We start from the raw sequence: 20235 nt of genomic DNA on the forward strand, positions 1-20235 counted from the left end.
ATAGAGTCACCATAGAGGCACCAGAGAGGCACCATAGGGACACCATAGAGGCACCATAGAGACACCATAGATATGCCATAGAGACCCCATAGATACACCTCAGAGACACCATAAAGGGCCCAGAGAATCCGCATAGAGACACCCTAAAGACCCCATAGAGACACCATAGAGACCCCATAGGGGCCCTATAGAGACACCAGAGAGACACCATAGAGGCACCATAGAGACACCACAGAGACACCATAGAGACACCATAGAGACACCATAGGGACACCATAGAGGCACGATAGAGACACCATAGAGGCACCATAGAGACACCATAGAGATACCATATAGATACCATAGAGTCACCATAGAGACACCAGAGAGATACCATAGAGACACCATAGAGATACCATAGAGGCATCATAGAGAGATACTATAGAGACACCTCAGAGACACCGTGGAGACACCATAGAGACACCATTGAGATACCAGAGAGACACCATAGAGATACCATAATGACACCATAGAGACACCATTGAGGCAACATAGAGGCACTACGGAGGCACCATAGAGGCACCACAGAGGCACCATAGGGACACCATATAGGCACCATAGAGACACCATAGGTATGCCATAGAGACCCCATAGAGACACCTCAGAGACATCATAAAGGCCCTAGAGAGTCCGCATAGAGGCACCCTAGAGACACCATAGGGGCCCCATAGAGACACCAGAGAGACACCATAGAGACACCATAGAGATACCATAGAGACACCATAGAGGCACCATAGAGGCACCACAGAGACACCATAGAGACAGCATACAGACACCATAGGGACACCATATAGGCACGATAGAGACATCATAGAGGCACCATAGAGACACCATAGAGATACCATATAGATACCATAGAGTCACCATAGGGACACCATAGAGATACCATAGAGACACCATAGAGATACCATAGAGGCATCATAGAGCGATACTATAGAGACACCACAGAGACACCATGGAGACACCGTAGAGACACCATAGAGGCACCATAGAAGCACCATAGAGACACCATAGATATACAATAGTGACACCATAGAGACCCCATAGAGACACCATAGAGACACCATAGAGACACCATGGAGATTCCATAGAGACACCATAGAGATACCATAGAGACACCATGCAGGCAACATAAAAGCACCATATAGATACCATAGAGACACCATAGAGGCACCATAGAGACACTATAGAGATACCATAAAGACACCATAGAGGCACCATAGAGAGTCCATAGAGATACCATAAGGGCACCATAGAGGCACCATGTCTGTCTGAGAGGGCCGCGGCTCCGCGGTCAGGCGGCAGAGGGAATGTCCCTACGGGGCACAGCTTCCCTCGCTGCCACTGTGCTCCCTGCCGCGGGTCCCGAACCCAGACGGAGGGAAGGGTCATGGGCCAAAGAAGGAGAGGAGAGAAGAGAAACCCGGAAAGAAAACACGAACCGAGAATCCCCAAACAAACCGCACAGAGAACCCGCACTGTGATAAACACATCAATGTATTGGCGTTCGCAAATCATAGGTGTGGTTATGTGGATATAACCATACAAGTTTATAGCAACAAAACCAAATCTCCTTAAAGACATAACATGAGGAAACCGGAGTCGTATAGGAGAAGAATCGGTAAAGTTAAAAAGAAGAAGGGGGGGGGGGGGTTTGCATGCTTGATAGAAGAAAAGCTAGTGCCTGTAAAATAGAGAGTTAAAGTACTTTGTAGCTTAACTTAGGTTGTAGAAAGAGAACAATGTTTATGTTGTTAGCCTGTGGAATTGAGTGGCCCCACTAAATGTGAGTTAACTGTTTCACACTGGTCCTCTAAAGTGTCTTTAGTTGTAAAGAACAATGTTTGTGTTGTAAGTCTGTGGTGAGATAACAAGATTTAGTGACCCCACTAAACATGAAGGAGTTATTTCACACCATCCTTGTACTTACCAGTTAGTTCAGAGACAGCCTCCCAACCATCTGCTCCCTTGGGATGCTCCTTGTCTGCCCGTCCTGCTATAAGTATTGCAGGAAGGTCACAGTGTTTTAAATCTGTGTTAGTTATCAGAATCATTACAGATCTGGCTGGTGTTAGCGAGTTGTGTGATGACTGGGGCGTCCGACTGTGCCAAAGGTGAAAAGTACACTGTGAGGAAGACTGCTTACTTCATCTTGAAGACCCCTACTCACATGAGGAAGATGCCTTACTTCATCCTCAAGACCCCTGCCCACAATCATTGAAGAGCAGTGTGCACATGTCAAGGGGAGGAGACTTATGATACTAAACTACTGGACTTAATGATAATGTTCCCTGCCTATATGCAGGGATTATGAATATGTCTGTGACTAATGGAATCGTGGAAGTATATAAACCTGTAACAAATACTGATCACTTGTGCCTCTGGCTACAGTCACGCACCCAGCGCTGTTTGCTTTTGCCTTATTGACTTTGTCCCTTACTAAAACCTTGTTATCTTGTTCAGAGAAGTGAATTCGTATTTCCCACGTGCGATTCCCTGTGTGCCCCCCTCCCTCCCGGGAAGTCGGGTGCCCCTGAGCTGGCCCGTGGGGGTGATGGGCAGGGAGATGCTCAGGGGAATGGTGCTCTGTGGGGTCCATGTCACGGTCCCTGCCGTGGTGCCTGCCTGGTAGGGCCCAGCAGGGCTGTGGCAGCTGCAGGCACAGAGGCGAGGGTGGGCTAAGGACAGGGGTGGCCCAGGGCCAGTGGGGGTCAGGGCCGCGGGTGGCCCAGGGCTGTCAGTAGCAGCGGCTGGAACGGGGCTGCGGTGGAACAGGGCCACGAGCTGGAGAAGGCGGCGGGTGCTGAGGTCCCGCGTTCCGGGCCGGTGGCCGTTGCCGCTGCGGTCGGAAGCGATGGCGCTGCCGAGCCCGTGGCGCTGCCCCTGGCGCTGGCAGTGCTGCTGAGCTGCCTGGGGCAGGGATCGCTGCTGGGAGCGGCGCTGGGCGCGGGGGGGGCCTGGTTTGCGCTGCGGTCCCACCCGCACGGTTTGTGCCCCCCCAGCGCCCTCCCCGACTTCTCCCAACCCCCTGCCGGCCGAGCCTCAGTGCCAGCTTCCCACCTCCATGGCCCGGGTCCGCCGGCACCTGAGCTTCAGCAGGGCCGGGATCGGCTGCCCGGCCACAGGAGTCGGGCTCAGGTACAGTGCCCCGACCCACAGCAGCTGCCTCGGGTGAGAGAGGGGGAGGATGGGGGGGGGGGATAAGGACACGGGTGGCACAGGGACACTGTTGTCAGGGATGTAGGTGGCACAGGGACACAGGTGGGATAAGGACACAGGTGTGGCACAGGGATACAGATGGCACAGGGACACTGGTTGTCTGGAATGCAGGTGGCAGAGGAACACAGGTAGGATAAGAACACAGTTGGCACAGGGATACCGGTTGTCTGGGACATGAGTGGCACAGGGGCACGGGTTGTCAGGAATGCAGGTGGAACAGGGACACTGGTTGTCAGGGATGCTGGTGGCACAGGGATATGGGCAGGATAAGGACATGGGTGGCGCTGCTATGGCGGTGCTGGGCCCATAGCTCTGCCTGTGGTGCTGCCCTGCGTGGTGCTGCTGGGATCACTGCAGGGCGCAGTGGGGTCCTGGTGTGCGATACGGTCCTGCCGGCCCGCACGGCTCCTGCCCCCATGGACTCTAATGGAGGCTCGGCCGCAGGCACCACCTGTGCTGAGAGCACCCGGTGCAGCCACTGCTGCCTTGAGGGAGCGCGGGGGGAGCGCGGGATCGGATCCTCCCGCCGCTAACGGTGGCGCTGACCGTTGTGTCCCCGCAGAGCCGCCACCGACCGTGTGCCGCCGGTTCCCGCTGCCGCCGCACTGCAGCCCCAGCACCGTTGTGCCGCCGGTACGCTGGGACAGTCAGATGCCCAGGGGCTCGCCATGGGCCCAGCCCCGCTCCGCAGCCCAGCGCGCAGCTCTTGGCTTCTCCCCACTCTGCCCTCTGCGGGGGGGACACATCCAGGGAAAAGGGGAAGACAAAATCTCTTGGCTGTGCTGACAGCTTTTCAGCCGGAGGCAGCAGCGCCTGGGAGCCCTGGGTTCCCACTTGGACGCACCTGCTGAGCTGGGATAGAGCACTGCTCACATCCTGGGCTGGGCTTGCAGGTGTGAGAGGGGGATGTAGTTGTGCCTAATGGAGCTGTACAGCTGTGCAGGGAAAGGTTTTCTCCAGGGTGGGTCAGGAGGGAAGGGTTTGCTGTGTCTGGGCCAGCAGCATCCTCCTTCCCCATCGCCTCGGTCATGAAGAGCCTGGGGGCCGCTTGCTCCCAGAGTGGATCCAGTTTGGGGTGCTCAGACCTTGCCCTCCATGGACGTTCTGGAGGGGGTTTGAGCAGCACTGAAGCAAGAGAGGCTCTGGGCTGGGTAGCCAGTGCCTGGGAGATGGGATTTACTCCCCAGTGGTGAGGAGAACAGGAGGCTGTGCTCCCCAGGACCAAATCAGTTACTGCTGGTCTCTTCCTGTGTTCCAGAAGCGGATGCGTGTGGGGGTGTCCCCACAGTCCTGCAGAGGAGTGTGCTGTGAGGTGCCAGAGTGGACAGGAAGGTCATGTACTGCTCATCCAGCAAGCACCCACTTGTCGGTGCCAGCCGGGAAGAAAGCGTTCACCTTCCCAGCCCTCCCAGTAGCCAAGTCATGCTCTCCACCGGAGCCGGGATGCTCCAGGCCCCTGAGCCATGGCTGCTGGGTCACCCAGCTGTGGGGAAGCCCTGGTGTTGTGCTGATGAGCGTCCCTGCAGCCTTGTTCCCCTGCGGTGCTGTGGAAGAGCAGGACAGGGGGGGTGCGACCAGGGCTCTGTGAGGAGCAGCGGCTCCCAGCCAGGATCCCTGCTGCTGCCCTGAGCTGCCCGAGCCGGGGCCCTGGGGAGGGGAGCGGAGCAGCTCCTCTGCCTGGAGCCACGCTCAGGCTGCTGCGGTGACTCAAGGCTGTTGTCCTGAGCTCTGCTCTTTGGCAAAGACAGCAAAGAAACACAGCAGGGATGCTTGTGGGAGTCCTTGGCGCGTTGGGTCTCGTCCTGCTCCCAGGGCAGGGCCCGACCCTAACTGGCTCTCTCTGGCTTGTGCAGGGAACAGGAGGTGCGAGGATGGAGCTGCCGCCACTGGCAGCGGCCGGGGCTGTGCAGATGGAGGAAGGTGAGTGTAGGTGGGGCCCAGCTCTGTGCCAGGGTTGGGTGGGCCACTGGTGCGGGCCAGCTGCAAGACACGAGGTAGCTCAGGTCTGCAGGTGGGGTGAGCTTGAGGTGTCCCCTGCAAACCAGGAACATGCTGGTGCTGAGGCAGTGGCGTTTTCTCCCGTGTGCCCACCATGGATAGGGTCCTGTGGCACAGTGCGAGATGTGGCCACATCTGGCAGTTTGTGTGGTTTGTGGTTCAATGGGCAGCAGGCAAGGAGTGTCTGTGGAGGTGGGATGGGGCCGCTGGCCCGTGGAGCCCCAAGGGGCTCTTGTGACAGCTTCCCCGTGGATCTCTTGTGGCCAGCTGCTGTCCCAGGGCATCGCAGCCTTGTCCATGGCTTAAGGCCATGTCCCTGGCTCTGCCCTCCGAGATGGGCATCCAGAGTGGAGTGAGAAGGGAGAGCCCCCTTGGTACAGGCCAAACACCCCTGCTGGGAGCTGAGCTGACTTGTCTCCTCCTGTAGCTGTCGAGAGGGCTGAGCAGAAGCGGCGGCAGTCCCCGAGCCCACCACCATCGCCGGGAAACGGAATGCCACGCAGAAGGAGCATCTGCCTGCTGGTGCCTTGGGATAATGAACCACTGGTGCTGGTACGTCGCTGCCTTGCAGGCTCTTTTGCCCTCGTCTGGGGACAGAATGTGCCCAGTGCAATTTGTGCAGGGCTGGGGGCAGGCTGACCTGCCTGCCTTGGGGCAGGAGCTCTCGTCCTTGGCTGAGTGGGAAGTGATGCTCTCCCTTGCCCAGTGTGTGGTGGCTGTGCGTGACTGTGCTGCCCGCTGCTGGAGCAGGTACTGGCTGGGCAAGGGTGCTGTGCCCTCAGCGCCAAGCTGGGGGCCAAAACGAATGGGAACCAGAGCTCTGCGGTGGCTGTGGCAGAACCACGGCTTCCCGGCTCTGGCACCAGCTGCTTCCACACATCCTTCAGAGCGGCTCTGCCGGCTTCACTGGGAAGGAACTAAGCTCCTGCTCTCTCTTGGCAGCCCCCGGGGCCTGACCCTGGCTACCCCATCACGGTGGAGATCATAGAGGAGGAGAGGAAGGCAGCGCAGCAGCGGTTGTGCCGACTGCTGGGGCACAAGGAGGGTAAGGGCAGAGTGGGAATGTAAAGGGCATGGCAAGGAGGAGGCAGCCATGGCGGGGGCTGCCAGGGCAGGGGGGTGTCCTTGCAGTGAAGGCTGAGGAAGCTCCTGGGCTGGTGCTGCCTGGTCCTCGGCTCAGAAACTCCTCAAGCCTGGTGAAGGCTTGGGCGGGAGACCTTGTGCCCCGCAGTGCCCAGGGTGATGTGCAGGGTTCCCCAGAGCCAGAGCTGTTCATGCTGGGAGGCTCTGCTAAGGGACAGTCCCATCCAGCAAGTTGGGGGTCCTGATTTCGTGCTCCCTCCCAGCAGATGAGGTCCCCAGCACCAGTGGGGAAGGTACGTCCCTGGGCACAGCCATCGCCCAGGGCTCCTCGGGTACCAGCCGCACATGGGCAGCGTCTGCGCCCACAGCATGGGTGGTTTCTGGGCAAGCCGATCCCAGCCCCAGCAGCCTTCCTGACAGCAGCCAGCCCAGACGTGGGAGCGCGCCCGTGCTGGGAGGTGAGTCGGGGCGGACGGGGCTTCTGCGGGGCTGAAGGGCAGGCTTAGATTTAGGCAGCAGCTTTCCTGCCAGACCTGGCTGAGCTGCCTGGGCTCAGCAGCCCTGAGGGGCTGGTGCTGGGGCTGTGCAGAGCCTTGCCATGCCAAGGGAAGGTTCTTCCCTCACTCGCTGCCCCAGTCCCCAGCCCCGGAGGGTGGAGGGGAATCCGAAATGCTTGCCACCTCTGGATGCAGTGGATGCATTGGCTCCTGTGGGTGCTGCCAGCTCCCTAAGGCCAGGCTCTTCCTCCTTGGCTGAGCCTGGCTCACAGTGGTGCTTTCCTGGAACTCCTGCACCCTTCTTTGGGCAGCTCCCCTCAGGCCTTGCAGAAGGCATCGCTTCCCCTGGTAGGGAGGGAGTTGGTGCTTCAGCCTTGAGGAGCTGAGGGGTTGTGTTGTCCCCTTGGGCTGGGGGATGGCGGAAGGGCCAGGCTGTGCTGTAGGAGCCGGCTGGGGTGGTGGCTGCTGGGCTCTGGGGATGTCAAACCTTCCATTCCCCCTGGGATAGGGATTGTGGTAGCCCCGGTGCCAGCTCAGAGTACGGCTGCAGAGACCTGAGCAAACCTTTGTGCTTGCAGGTTCATCCAGCCCTGCCTCTTGGACGCAGGCAAGATCCAGGACCCAGGGAACTCTCAAGCGGCTAAAGGCAGGCATCCATCATTCCCATCAGTAAATGGCAGTGCTGCTGGCCCCCCAGCTGCGGGGCTCCTGGTCCAGAGCAGCCCCAAGGCGGGACCGCAGTGATGGGATCAGGCCCCTTCTCTGCCACCAGCAAGAAACCGTGCTGGGTGGCAGCGCCAGGGCGGCATGGGGTGAACCAAACTCTGTGGAGTCTGAATTTACAGACAAACCACAAATACTTCAATGTTCTTTCATGGAATAACACTTTGGGTTTACAGCTGAGCTGTTCCAGCAGCTCCTCGCTTCTAAATGGGGATGGACGTGGGGGTGACTCACCCTGTCCTCTCTGGGTTTTGTTCTTCCCCAAGGAGGAGGAGCGCTCTGACACCGAGTGGCCTTTTGGGCCAGCAGCAGCAAAATGTCCGCGGCTGTGAAGATCCGTTGGAGATTTTATTGTTCTATGTTTGTTCTTCACTGTTCTAATATTGTTCTTTTGTTGTTCAACTGTAGTTGTTTTGTTGGTTTATTGTTATTTATATTTATTGGGGTTTTGTTACACTTTTTTCTACCCCTGTTGTTGTAACAAATAAAGAAGTTTTTACCATAATTTTACTATCATTTTACTATTTTTAACTGTCACTATGTAATTCCCACCCCCCACCGCACCCCCATCCCCTTTTTATGTGCCCACTTCAAATAAACAGTCTGTGTTCACATCTGCCTTCCCCGTGTTTGATTGCTGGGCCAGGGCACAGGGTGCTGCTTTCCAGCACCCTCTGAAACAAGGGGAACAGAAAATCACAAAATGGAATTTATAAACCTTTAGAATTAGTTTTAAGCAATGTTAAGTTCAATGGCTTTGTAACAGTAGCAGTGGAAAATTACTGAGGTGCATAATACATAGAAAAAATAGAGTGCAGATAGAGAACATACTGGCACAAGATAAATCGTTAGAGTTGATGTGGTCTTAAGAAAAACAGTCTAGAAAAACAGGACACAGGGATAAGGAGTATCTGGGAATAGCAGGTGTCCAGGATAGGCTGTGGGTAAACTAACTGATAAGTAGGAGGATAGGGGGATTATTATGTCTCTGGTGCTAGTGAACCAATTAAATTGGTATGAGCATCTACTGCGCGTGCTTCAAAGGCTGCCAGAAGTGATGAAGATTGTTGGAAGAAGTAAACGACCCTCAGAGACACCACCACAGTTCTGTACACATGCGGGGAGCTTTCTGGAAAATGATGTAATCCATACATAGCCTCATGAATATGTATGTATGCCCAGGGACTATATAAGGATGGCTTGTGTAGTAATAGAGAGACACACGTTAGGAGGAGTTATCCCCCGTGTCTCCCGGCGCAGCAATAAAGAATACCTGCTTGTCAGCTTGAAAACTGTGTTGTCAAGTTTGTTCCTGGAGTTTTCTCCGAATCAATTTGGCGACCCAGATGGGAGCCTCTCTGCTCGGCTGCAGGACCCGCTGAGGACAGGGCTCCCTAGGGCCCTCGGGAGTTTTTCCCGGAGGGACCCCTGGTCTCATTGGGATCAGTGCGGGAGCAGACAAGGACCATCTTCATCAAAGGTATTCTTTTCTTTTCTATAGTCTGTAAGGTGCAGGGGGCATCTTGCATAAAGACTGCATTGGTAATTGGGTTGGTTTGGTAAGTGTACATAAGGTTTGGAAGCCTTCCGTAAATCGAGATAAGAAATCTCGTAGGTAAAGGCGTATACCCGGCTGCTAGCGTCCGTTTGGTATACACTCGCAAGAACCAGGGGGCTTCTTGTGGTTTGGGTTGTACAAGACGCAGTGGGAGTCTTGTAGAAAAGGTTTTGGATTTTACTGGTATACACCCTCAAGAAGCAGGGGGCTTCTTGTGGTTTGGGTCCTGCAAGATGCAGGGGGTGTCTCATGGAAATGGTTTTGGATCTTGTTGTGGCTTGTGACATTAAGGATTTTGGTCTTGTGATTTTGGTATTGGTGACAGGATATTATAACTGTGTTATTAACTGTGGTTTGTTTGATAGAATTTTAGTCTCTGACTGTTTCAAGTGTTGTAACTGTGTGCAGTGTGACTGTGGGATCCTTAGTGTGTGTGTGAGTGAGAGATTGATAATGGAAAATCAGCAGAGTGAAGAGATCATGAACAAGAGTCCTTTAGGGTGCATGTTGGCACATTGGAAAGAACTGGGAGGGTCTCCTGGGGGCTCGGTAAATAAGAAAATGTTGTCCAGCTGTTTGGAAGAATATTGTAACCGACGGTGGCCTTTGTATACTTTGGAAGATCAGGAAAAATGGTCTAAAAATGGAACCTGAACTATAATACATTGTTACAATGAATGTTGTTTTGAGGCTGCAAGGAAAATGGCATGAAGTAATGTATGCCGATATGTTCTTCACTTGAAGAGACCACGTGGAGTGACAGACGCAATGCAAAATTAATATGGCTCCACCAGATCCCTTAATTTTGGCTTTGGAAAAGGACAGGGAAAACCTGAAAGTTAAGATGGATGGAGAGCTGTTGTTCAGCTGTGACACTGGGGAAAGATGTTTAGAGTTAAAAACAGTAATCAGGAAGATAGGCTGTAAAATTATCTATCACAGGTACCTCCGAGGAGCACCCTCTGCATCTGTCCTGTCTGATATTCATAAGGAGCAAGAGATCCCGGCACTGGCACCAAGCAGCAGATGCACATTCCCAGTTCAGAAAGGGTTAAAGCAGCAGTGCTGTTGCAGAGGCATCTGCAGCCCCTGCAGAGCAGGGTGAGCAACTGTGAGGGGAAAAAAGGAAAACCAAGGGGGAAAGGAGGGGAGGTCGCGCAGCTCCTGTGTGTGAGCATGGGATGGGTGCTGGGGCAGGCAAACAAGTGGGAACAGACATGTTCACGGACGGGACTGAGGGGTTGTTGGATAAATGTGGACAGGAGGAAGCATGGAGAGCGTATAGGAATCGGGAACAGGTAGGAAAGGCAAAGCTGGGTCGTGCTATAGCCACAGCTGCGGTGGTTGCTTTGAAACTGGGGGGGGAGAGTTCGGACGCTGGAAGCGAGACTGCCCTGGGGGGGGTAGTGCCATGGTGTGGCTCCAGTGACTGAATTGGAACCAGACTGACAGGGACCTGGGGAATCTACCCTGGCAGATCCACTGGTTAAATCAAAAGTAGGAGCTAGAGGACATAAAGTGGAATTTTAGTGGATAGAGGAGCAACTTCTTCGGTGTTAAATCTGAGAGAAAAGAAGAATTTGTTACAGATGTGGGAGCTACTGGGCACCAAGAAAAAGAGAAAAACAACCAACCCACCACAAAGGACCCGAGGCATCTTTCTGAAACCCTTAAAGTACAAACTGGGAAAACAAATAGGAATGCATAAATTTTATGCATGCCAAATTCTCTAAAATCTTGATTAGGGTGAGAAGCAGCATTTAAAGAAGGCAGAATGGAATTTAGAGTTAAAAACAATCAGTTAATTGCAGTTTTGAGTTTATTTTAATTCAACAGAAAAGCAAACACGAGAACCTCCCTGAAATAGAAGAAATCCTTAATCAGGTATATCTGGGAGTATGGGCATCTGAAGTTCCAGGTAAGGTGAAAAATGCTTTGCCTGTTAAAGTGGAAATAAAAAGGGAGGTCTGCCCAAGGAGAATAAAACAATATCCCTGAAAATTAGAAGATCAAAGGGAATTAAAAAAAAAGTCATTGATAAATTTTAAAATATATATTATTAATTGAATGTGAATTGGAATATTCTGGACAGTAAAGAAATAGGAGGATAAAAGTTTCAGACTGGTTCAAGATCTCAGAGCAGTCAACAAAATTGCAGAGGATATTTGTCCAGTAGTAGCTAATCTGTATGATTTATTGACTAAATTGAATAATAATAATCAGAAATGTTTTGCCATCTTGGATTTAAAGGATGCTTTCTTTTGCTTACCGTTGGCCAAAGAAAGCCAAAATTTACTTGCTTTTGAATGGGAAAATCCTGACACAGGAAGGGAAACTCAATTAACTTGGATGGTATTACCTAAAGGGTTTAAAACAGTCCAGCAATTTCTGGACATCAGCACAAGAACCAGGATCATGGAAGCCACTGCTCAGATGGGGACTCTGTTACAATATGGGGATGACCTATTAATTGCTACAGAAATAAAGGAAGAATGTATCCAGTGGACAATGGAATTATTAACTTTTCTGGACTGAATGGTTATTGGGTATCCAGACAAAAGGCCCAACTAATCCAAACCCGAGTTTCCTACCTAGGATATGAAATAACTGTAGGACAGAGAGAACTTGGAGCTGCTGGAAAAGAAGCCACCTGTCAGACTCCACAACCATCAACCGGCAAGGAGCTCCGGACATTACTGGGAATGACTGGATGGTGCAGACTTTGGATCCATGATTACGGTGTTCTGGTAAGACCACTATATGAACTGTTGAAGGGAAACCCTCTCTCTTTAGAATGGACTGATTCAGCAGAGGGGCTTTGAGAAACTTAAAACCAGAGCTAATGAGAGCTGCAGCTCTGTGACTTCCGGATGGAACTAAATCCTTTTGGCTCTATTCCTATGAAGAACAGGGAATAGCTCTGGAGGTCCTTGCTCGAAAACCAGGACCCTACAGAAGGGCAGTGATGTGTTTTTCACAACAGCTGGATGAAGCGAGCAAAGGATGGCCCAGATGCCCAAGGGCTGTGGCAGCCGTTGTCATGAATATTGAAGAAGCTCCAAATTCACCTTGGGACAAAATTACTGTGCTAATGTCCCATGTTGTACCAGCAGTCCTGGAACAGAAAGGAGCCCACTGGTTATCTCCTTCATGTGTTTTAAATACCAGGCCACCCCTGCGGAACAAGATGATATAGAAATTGTGGTCACTTATTGATACAATTTTAGAATCATAGGTTAGGGTTGGAAAGGACCTTAAGATCATCCAGTTCCAACCCCCCTGCCATGGGCAGGAACATCTCACATTAAAGTATGCCATGTTAGGCTTTGTCCAAACTGGCCTTGAACAGTGCCAGGGATGGAGCATTCACAACCTCCCTGGCCAACCCATTCCAGTGCCTCAGCACCCTCACAGTAAGGAATTTTTTCCTTATATCCAGTCTAAATCTCCCCTGTTTAAGTTTTAACCCATTACCCCTTGTCCTGTCACTACAGTCCCTAATGAAGAGTCCCTCCCCAGCATCCCTGTAGCCCCCTTCAGATACTGGAAGGCTGCTCTGATGTCTCCATGCAGCCTTCTCTTCTCCAGGCTGAACAGCCCCAGCTTTCTCAGCCTGTCTTCATATGGGAGCTGCTCCAGCCCCTGATCATCCTCGTGGCCTCCTCTGGACTTGTTCCAACAGTTCCATGTCCTTTTTATGTTGAGGACAGCAGAACTGCACACAATACTGCAGGGGAGCTCTCACGAGAGCAGAATAGAGGGGCAGGATCACCTCCTTTGACCTGCTGGTCACGCTCCTTTGGATGCAGCCCAGGACACAGTTGGCTTTCTGGGCTGTGAGCGCAGAAAGAGTCCTTTAGGGAGCATTTTGGCACATTGGGAAGAACTGAGAGGGTTTCCTGGGGGCTCGGTAAATGAGAAAATGTTGATAAAATGTTGTAACCAATGGTGACCTTTGTATAGTTTGGAAGATCAGGAAAAATGGCCTAAAAATGGAACTTTGAATTATGGTACATTGTTACAATTAACGTTGGTTTTGAGCTGGTGTCATGGTTTGAGCATGTTTTGAGGGTGTTTTTTGTTCAAGGTTTTTTTTTTCCAGCCAGGTGGGAGGGGAGTCCGGGAGGAAGGAGAGTCAGGACACCTGACCCAGGCTAGCCAATGAGGTATTCCATACCATAGCACGTGATGCCCAGGATGCATACTGGGAAAGAGAAAGCTGGAGGGGGGAGCTCTGGAGAAAAATGGAGGAGGGAGCACGCGGTGCTCGGCCGGGCAGGGTGGAGTGAGTTATGGGTCGGTGGCTGGTGGGGTGTTGTATTCTTCTCACTTGCTGTTTGCTGTATCATTATTATTTGTAGTAGTAAATGGCAGTAGGGGTTTTGTGTTATGCCTTAGCAATTAAACCGTTCTTATCTCAATCCGTGGGGGCTACATTCTTTGGATTCTCCTTCCTAACTCTCCGGGAGTTGGGGGACTTGGTTTAAACCACGACATTTTTGGCGCCCAACGTGGGGCCCGAGGGTTTGAGATAAGAACAGATCTGAGCGGATTTATGGTCTCTTGTCACAATGCTGATTTATTGGCTCTTAGAGGTTTTTCTCTGGATCTCGCTGTTTCGGGATTTTACCGGGTACTTGGTGTATGGATTGGATGTGTTTGTGTTTGTGTCGGAGGCTTGTAATACGGTGGGGCTCTGGCAGCAGGGGGGGATGGACGTGGCCGTGGACTTGAACTTGTACCAGGCCGTCCCGCTGCTCTTCGCTGTCCTTGTCCTTATCCTCGTCGTCGTCTGTGTGGAGCTGCGTGAAGCCAGGAAGGAGCGGCCCCGGGAGCAGCCGGCAGCTGAGGCTGCCAGGGAGAGCGGCACGGGGAGCCAAACGGCTGTGGCAGAGCAGCGGGAGCAGGCGGGGGAGGAGCGGAGCAGGGCAGTAGCTGAGCAGCGGGATCAGGCTGTGGGGAGGCTGAGTCCTGCGGCCGTTCCCGACCCTCCGACGGCCGAGAGTGTCCCCCGGAAGTCGCCCGCCGACCACCAGCAGGATGCAGGAGACCAGGCAGCACTTCCCAGCAAGGCAGAGGAGGAAGATCCGGACTTGGGAGAAGAGAAGCTGGTGGTGGGAGAGCTGGCAAGCAGGGCAGCTACATCAGCCCCAGTGACAAGTGCAGCAGCATCATTTGAGAGTTCTGACGGTTATGAATGGCTTTTGGGTGCCCTTGGGACCTGCCTGCTGATTGTGATGGTTTTCGGCATGGTGGCACACACACAGAGTGTGTTCCATCCACAACCATTTTGTCTGATCCCAAAAGTTAAGCAGAGTCAGGTCTGGGTCTTGTCTAAGTTTAGACAAGTACATAGGAGCACCAGTAGACTGTTCCCAAGGCTGGACAGTCATGAGTGGCAGGGCATGTGGGACAGTATAGCTGGGTATCTGATCCACTGGGCCCCTCCAGTGCTTTGGAAGCATTGGAGGTGGAAGGCAGCTGTATGGAGTCCCCAGCAGCAAGCTGTAGAACTGCTGAAGGGGACGGTGAATGATTTTGGTGGGCCCAGATACTTCAGGCTATCAGTCCAGAGATGCAACTTAGAGATGTCTCATGATCGAGGGGTGGACTTAAGAGTGATGGTGTATTGAAAATGTGGGATCTGGGCATGACGTGAATGGTATGGAATAAGGGGTGGATAATGTCATGGTTTGAGCATGTTTTGAGGGTGTTTTTTGTTCAAGGTTTTTTTTTTCCAGCCAGGTGGGAGGGGAGTCCGGGAGGAAGGAGAGTCAGGACACCTGACCCAGGCTAGCCAATGAGGTATTCCATACCATAGCACGTGATGCCCAGGATGCATACTGGGAAAGAGAAAGCTGGAGGGGGGAGCTCTGGAGAAAAATGGAGGAGGGAGCACATGGTGCTCGGCCGGGCAGGGTGGAGTGAGTTATGGGTCAGTGGCTGGTGGGGTGTTGTATTCTTCTCACTTGCTGTTTGCTGTATCATTATTATTTGTAGTAGTAAATGGCAGTAGGGGTTCTGTGTTATGCCTTAGCAATTAAACCGTTCTTATCTCAATCCGTGGGGGCTACATTCTTTGGATTCTCCTTCCTAACTCTCTGGGAGTAGGGGGACTTGGTTTAAACCACGACAGCTGGCAAGGAAAATGGGATGAAGTAATGTGTGCAGATATGGTTTTCACTTTAAGAAACCATCCCAAGTGACAGCAGGAATGAGAAATTAATATTTCCACCTGATCCCTTAATTTTGGCTTTGGAAAGGAACAGGGAAGAACTGAAAGGTGACCTGGAGAGATGTTGTTCAGATTGTGATACTGGGGAAAGATGTTTAAAGTTAAGGAAAACCAAAGGGGGAAAGGAGGGGAGATCGGCAGCTCCTGTGTTTGAGTGTGGGATGAGTGCTGGGGAGGCACAAGTGAAGGGATGTGGGGCAGAGGTGGGGGAGTGGGTTCTTCTCCTGTGGGACCGGATCGGTGTGCGCTGTGGGGAGTTTGGACTTGGAAGTGAGACTGCCCTGGGGGCAGTGCCATGGGGTGGCTCTGGCAGCAGAATTGGAACTAGACTGACGGGGACGTGGGGAATCTACCCCAGCAGATCCACTGGTTAAACTGAAACTAGGGACTAGAGGAAATAAAGTGGAATTTAGTGGATACAGGAGCAACTTATTTGGCATTAAATCAGAGGGGAAAGAATTTGTTACAGATGTGGGAGCTGCTGGCACCAAGAGAAAAAAAAAAGGGCATTCTTTCTGAAACCCTTAAAGTACAAATTCAGAAAACAAATGGGAATGCAGAAATTGTTATGAACGCAAAATTATCCAACATTTTTATTAGGGAGAGAAGCAACATTTAAAGAAGGTAAACTGGAATTAAGAATTGTATGATCCAGAGTAGGAGCCACTGCAGGAAGGACCTGATCTTGACTTGGAGCAGGTATGCGACCTCCTAAAGTAAGATGAAGTATGACAGTGAGGCTTGGATCTTAAAACAAACACAACACACACACACAAATGGAAGTTAATTCAAAACCATCGTTCTCTCTATATTTTTTCCTCCCAAGCTTGGTTTGGGTTTTCTTCTCTTTCAGCTGCCAACATAATGCTGCTGCAAACTGAAGAGATAACATAGTTCAATCATTTGCTGCCCGAACATGGACCCTGTGCTGTGCTTCCTGCTGATCCGGGGAGTCTCTGGGACCTTCACGCCAGGGTTGGGCATTTCCCAGAAAGGAACCACAGATCCCAGACCAACTCGGGACCTTGGTAAGACCCTGATTTTATTTCTTTCAAAAGGCTTCTTTTTGGTAACTTGTCCACATGAGTCACAGGGGATGCCCTGCGCAGTGGGTAAGGATTTGTTTCCTTGTCTGGACATTGTATTTGGATGGAGGTCAGGACCTCTGCCTCCAAAGGGAGGATTTTGAAGAAATCCCCATTGGGTTGCATTTTGTAGGGTGGGTTTGGATGCAGATGGGAAGAGAGCTCTAGCCCCATCATGAGGTGAATAACAAAAGGGGCTCTCCGAGGTATACAAGCTCCTTACACCAGGGAGCAGGTGTGGAGGTGACTATCAAGGTGTCTTTTTCTGGGTCAGATTTATGAGCCTAGAAAGAGTTAGCTGGGCCCTTTAGGGAAGATCCTGAAAAAGTAACTAAAGTGATGGAGACAATTATTAGAACACCAGATCCAGACTGGAAGGGTTTACAGGTAGTCCTGGATACTTTGGTAAATAAAGTACAGTGCTGGCAAAAGCAAGGGAGGAGGCAGAAAAGATCCATATGTAGGGGGCACAGGGCAGTGTCAGTAGACAACCACTTTCCCTCTGCAGACCCTCCATGAGATCCGAATCATCTACCTGAGCAGGAGCTATTAACCAAATACCAGCGGTTGGTTTTGTTTGGAATGAAACAGAAGGATACAGGTAAGGACCCTGAAAAAGGTGCAGCACAGTTATACGTTATCTTATATCTCATACATTACAGCCTAGGTTACAAGTAACTATATATTGAATTTCCATAGCATACTTACAGTTCACAGCTTGTTCTGGCACCTGGGCAGTGCATGGTACTGTCTGTCCTCAGAGGACCTTTTGGAGAGGGGAGAATCAAAAAAGCCCATTCAGCTTATCTGAAGGTCATTTTTTAAGAGAAATTCTAAAGCTGTCATTACTTACCACCTGTGGGTACTGATGGTTGCTGCTGGATCTCCTTACGGAGCCTTTTTGTGTAGCCAACACCATTTTTGAAGTTGTTCACAGCCTAGAGGCAGAGGAACATGTTATAAAGGTAACCTGAAACTTCAGCACATACACCAACAAAAGCCTCCACATGTATGTAAATACTTGAGCGTTAACACCAAATTTGAAAGTGAGGTGATTGTGTTAAACACAAGTGTGACCTGAATTTGCCACATTGTCTCTAAAGAGCTGTCAGAGATAATGTGTCTGAAAAGTAAATTTAGCCTTATTCAATTTAGCCTTGCTTAAGGCTAAATTAATATTGCAGTAATCTTGTCTTCTCTCTCAGCTCCTTACGAGCTCTTTGTCCAATTGATGTAAAAGTCATCACACTACCTGGCGTAGGCTCTTGTTGGCAACTAAACCATCAGGAGGAACGTCTGTCCGGTGACACGCTGGGCATGTATATTCCTCAGTCTCCAGCAATGCTGTTCTAATACCTGTGCATAATTAGCATAATCACAATGCAATAGTTTTTAGCCAAACTAAGGAAAGCTGTTCGGTTCTAATCAAAACACGTATATGATTCATGGGTGAATGTGGTCTCGAGCGTACAGCACGAAGCTGCAGATGTTCAAGTGTCAAAAATTTCTAGTCTGCAGCAAATAGTTACACAGTTTTGACATTTTGCTCTTGTAATATTTGGAGTGTCGGATGTGTCTTCCTGATTCAACCCATCCTTTTTCCACTGTCCGTGACAGCAAGAAGTCATTGACCCCAAAGTTAAAGAACAAAGCACATCTCAAAAAAAAGCATTTGTAGGTCTGAGTTCTGAAGGTTTGAACCAGCTCTCCCGTGGAGAAGAATGTGGATTAAATGCCTAACTATCCATTTGTTGCAGACCACAGCCAGTCACCAGAGATGGCTGTATAATTTTGTATGAGAGAAAGGGCTGTGGGCAAACATTTGGTACCTAATACTGTAATCAAATGCACAGTTAGACACTCCTCTGCATGTAAAGAGGATGTAACTGGATCTGTAGAAAGAGAAATAAGTTTTCTGCCTCCCCTTTTTCTTTAGTCCTTTCCTAGTCAGGGTATACTTAGGCTTTAATTAGAACAGGTAACAAAGTAATTTTGTTCTCTGCTATTTTTGCTTTCAGAAGATGAGATGTGATGTTTTCAATTAACAACATGGGAATAACACTTACAGTCGTCACAATAACTGCTTCCACAGCAGGGAAGAACAGCTGCATCGGTCATGATGTCTTTACAAATGAGACATAACAGCTCATCCGGAACAGGACCATCAGAAGAGGAGGAGGATGGCTCCTCTGGTAAAGATGGAGGCCTTTTCCTCTTTTCTCTAGCATAAGCTTCCCTGGAGGGTGTGTGGGAAAGGAAAAAGAACAAATTTAAAGATGGGTAAAGGAATACTTGTCCAAGCTTTGTGTTTTATCAAAAGAAGATACTAGATGGAATTCTTCTCACTCCACATTACCCTTCTGAACTGTAGGCACTGAGCTGAAACTACTTCTCTATAGCCATAACTCTGTAAAATAAAAACCCAGAGGGGGAGGAAATCTCAATCCAACAGCTGTTGGTTCAATTCTTGTAAGAAGCGTTTGAAACATAAACCAGATGCAAAATGAGCTCTCAAAGAGAATGACTCCCTGTCAACACTACTGAAATGTTCTGCAGAAATACAGATCCTTGGTGCAGCACAACATGAACCAACTTCCAGGGGCATGACAAGTATGAATGACCACCCTCTTTTCATGCGAGCAAGCATCACAGATTTTAAGGTTAAAATGCAATGGCTGTGCTTCCTCTCCTGTAATTACAGATGCAGTCCAACTTGGTTGCATTATCCACTCAGATGTTTATGCATGCTTTCTCTCATTCGCTATTTGGTCGGTCCAATTAATCCCGTACTCATAGAATCATAGAATAGTTGGGTTGGAAAAGACCTTAAGATCATCCAGTTCTAACCCCCCTGCCATGGGCAGGGACACCTCACACTAAACCATATCACCCAAGGCTTCATCCTGCCTGCTCTTGAACACTGCCAAGGATGGAGCATTCACCACCTCCCTGGGCAACCCATTCCAGTACCTCACCACCCTCACAGTAAAGAATTTCTTCCTTATATCCAGTCTAAACCTCTGCTGTTTAAGTTTCAACCCATTACCCCTTGTCCTATCATTACAGTCTCTAATGAATAGTCCCTCTCCAGCATCCCTGTACTTACGCATTAATAATGGGGATTGCATATTTTCCAGTGTTGGTCAGCATTGCACCCTTTGTGTTGGGATCTTTCACCTCTATCAGGAAACTCCTTGGAATTCCTGTGCTCCTTTTCAGTCTGGGAACAGACTCTACATTTCTGTCCTGTTAAGAAAAGAAATGCAGACATATCTCATCTTAAGACCTACACTTAAAATGACAGTTCAGTGACGACTGGAAGAAGCAAAAGCCTTGAAATCCTCTCCTTTTACCCAGCGTGAAGGTTGTTCAACCGAAGTACTTCTTTTCCTAAATGAACATGGCCAGAGTGTTCCTAAGTCACCTATTGTTCCTAAGCCAGCTTCTCAGGGAAGTGGTGGAATCACTGTCCCTGAATTCTGCAAAAACACACGTAGAGGAGTGCCTTAGTGACACGGCTCCTGATAGATTTGGCAGTCCTGAAGCATCAGTTGGACTTGATGCACCTCTTCCAACCTAGTTGGTTCTACAATTCTGTGAAAGGCTTAAGCAGAGTTTTGATCTGAGCCGACATTCTTTGGCTTAACAACAGGTTTCTTAAGGGTGAAATATCCCTTAGCACATGATCCACTGGGAGAAGACACACAAACCTGATCCTCCCCCAAAGCACAATTCAGAGAGAAAACTTAAGTCAGGGCTCTGGGTCAGCCACTGCAGAAACATCTATTCACCAGCTAT

The 20235-nt window shown here is 50.5% G+C and overlaps 1 protein-coding gene and 2 long non-coding RNA genes across 4 annotated transcripts; 2 read left to right on the forward strand and 1 right to left on the reverse strand.

Moving 5' to 3' along the window:
- The first annotated feature begins 11817 nt into the window (after positions 1-11817).
- On the forward strand, positions 11818-16321 carry LOC117436975 (uncharacterized). Of its 2 annotated transcripts, none has more exons than XR_004550261.1 (3): positions 11818-11864; positions 15953-16051; positions 16179-16321. It is a non-coding gene; the product is annotated as an uncharacterized lncRNA (long non-coding RNA). The 2 variants fall into 2 exon arrangements; XR_004550262.1 differs by having other exon boundaries at positions 16206-16321.
- Positions 15957-19659, reverse strand: LOC117436972 (E3 ubiquitin-protein ligase RBBP6-like). Its single transcript, XM_034069202.1, has 6 exons — positions 19544-19659; positions 18504-18673; positions 17690-17793; positions 17291-17375; positions 17146-17203; positions 15957-16063 (listed from the first exon to the last, which is right to left on the reverse strand). The coding sequence occupies exons 1-6, from the start codon at positions 19585-19587 to the stop codon at positions 15988-15990; spliced, it is 537 nt and encodes a 178-aa protein (XP_033925093.1). The 5' UTR covers positions 19588-19659; the 3' UTR covers positions 15957-15987.
- LOC117436978 (uncharacterized) lies at positions 16984-18574 on the forward strand. Its single transcript, XR_004550266.1, has 3 exons — positions 16984-17038; positions 17137-17250; positions 18456-18574. It is a non-coding gene; the product is annotated as an uncharacterized lncRNA (long non-coding RNA).
- Positions 19660-20235: the final 576 nt, after the last annotated feature.

The sequence above is a fragment of the Melopsittacus undulatus genome, chromosome 14, assembly GCF_012275295.1.
Source record: "Melopsittacus undulatus isolate bMelUnd1 chromosome 14, bMelUnd1.mat.Z, whole genome shotgun sequence".
Lineage (NCBI taxonomy): Eukaryota > Metazoa > Chordata > Aves > Psittaciformes > Psittaculidae > Melopsittacus > Melopsittacus undulatus.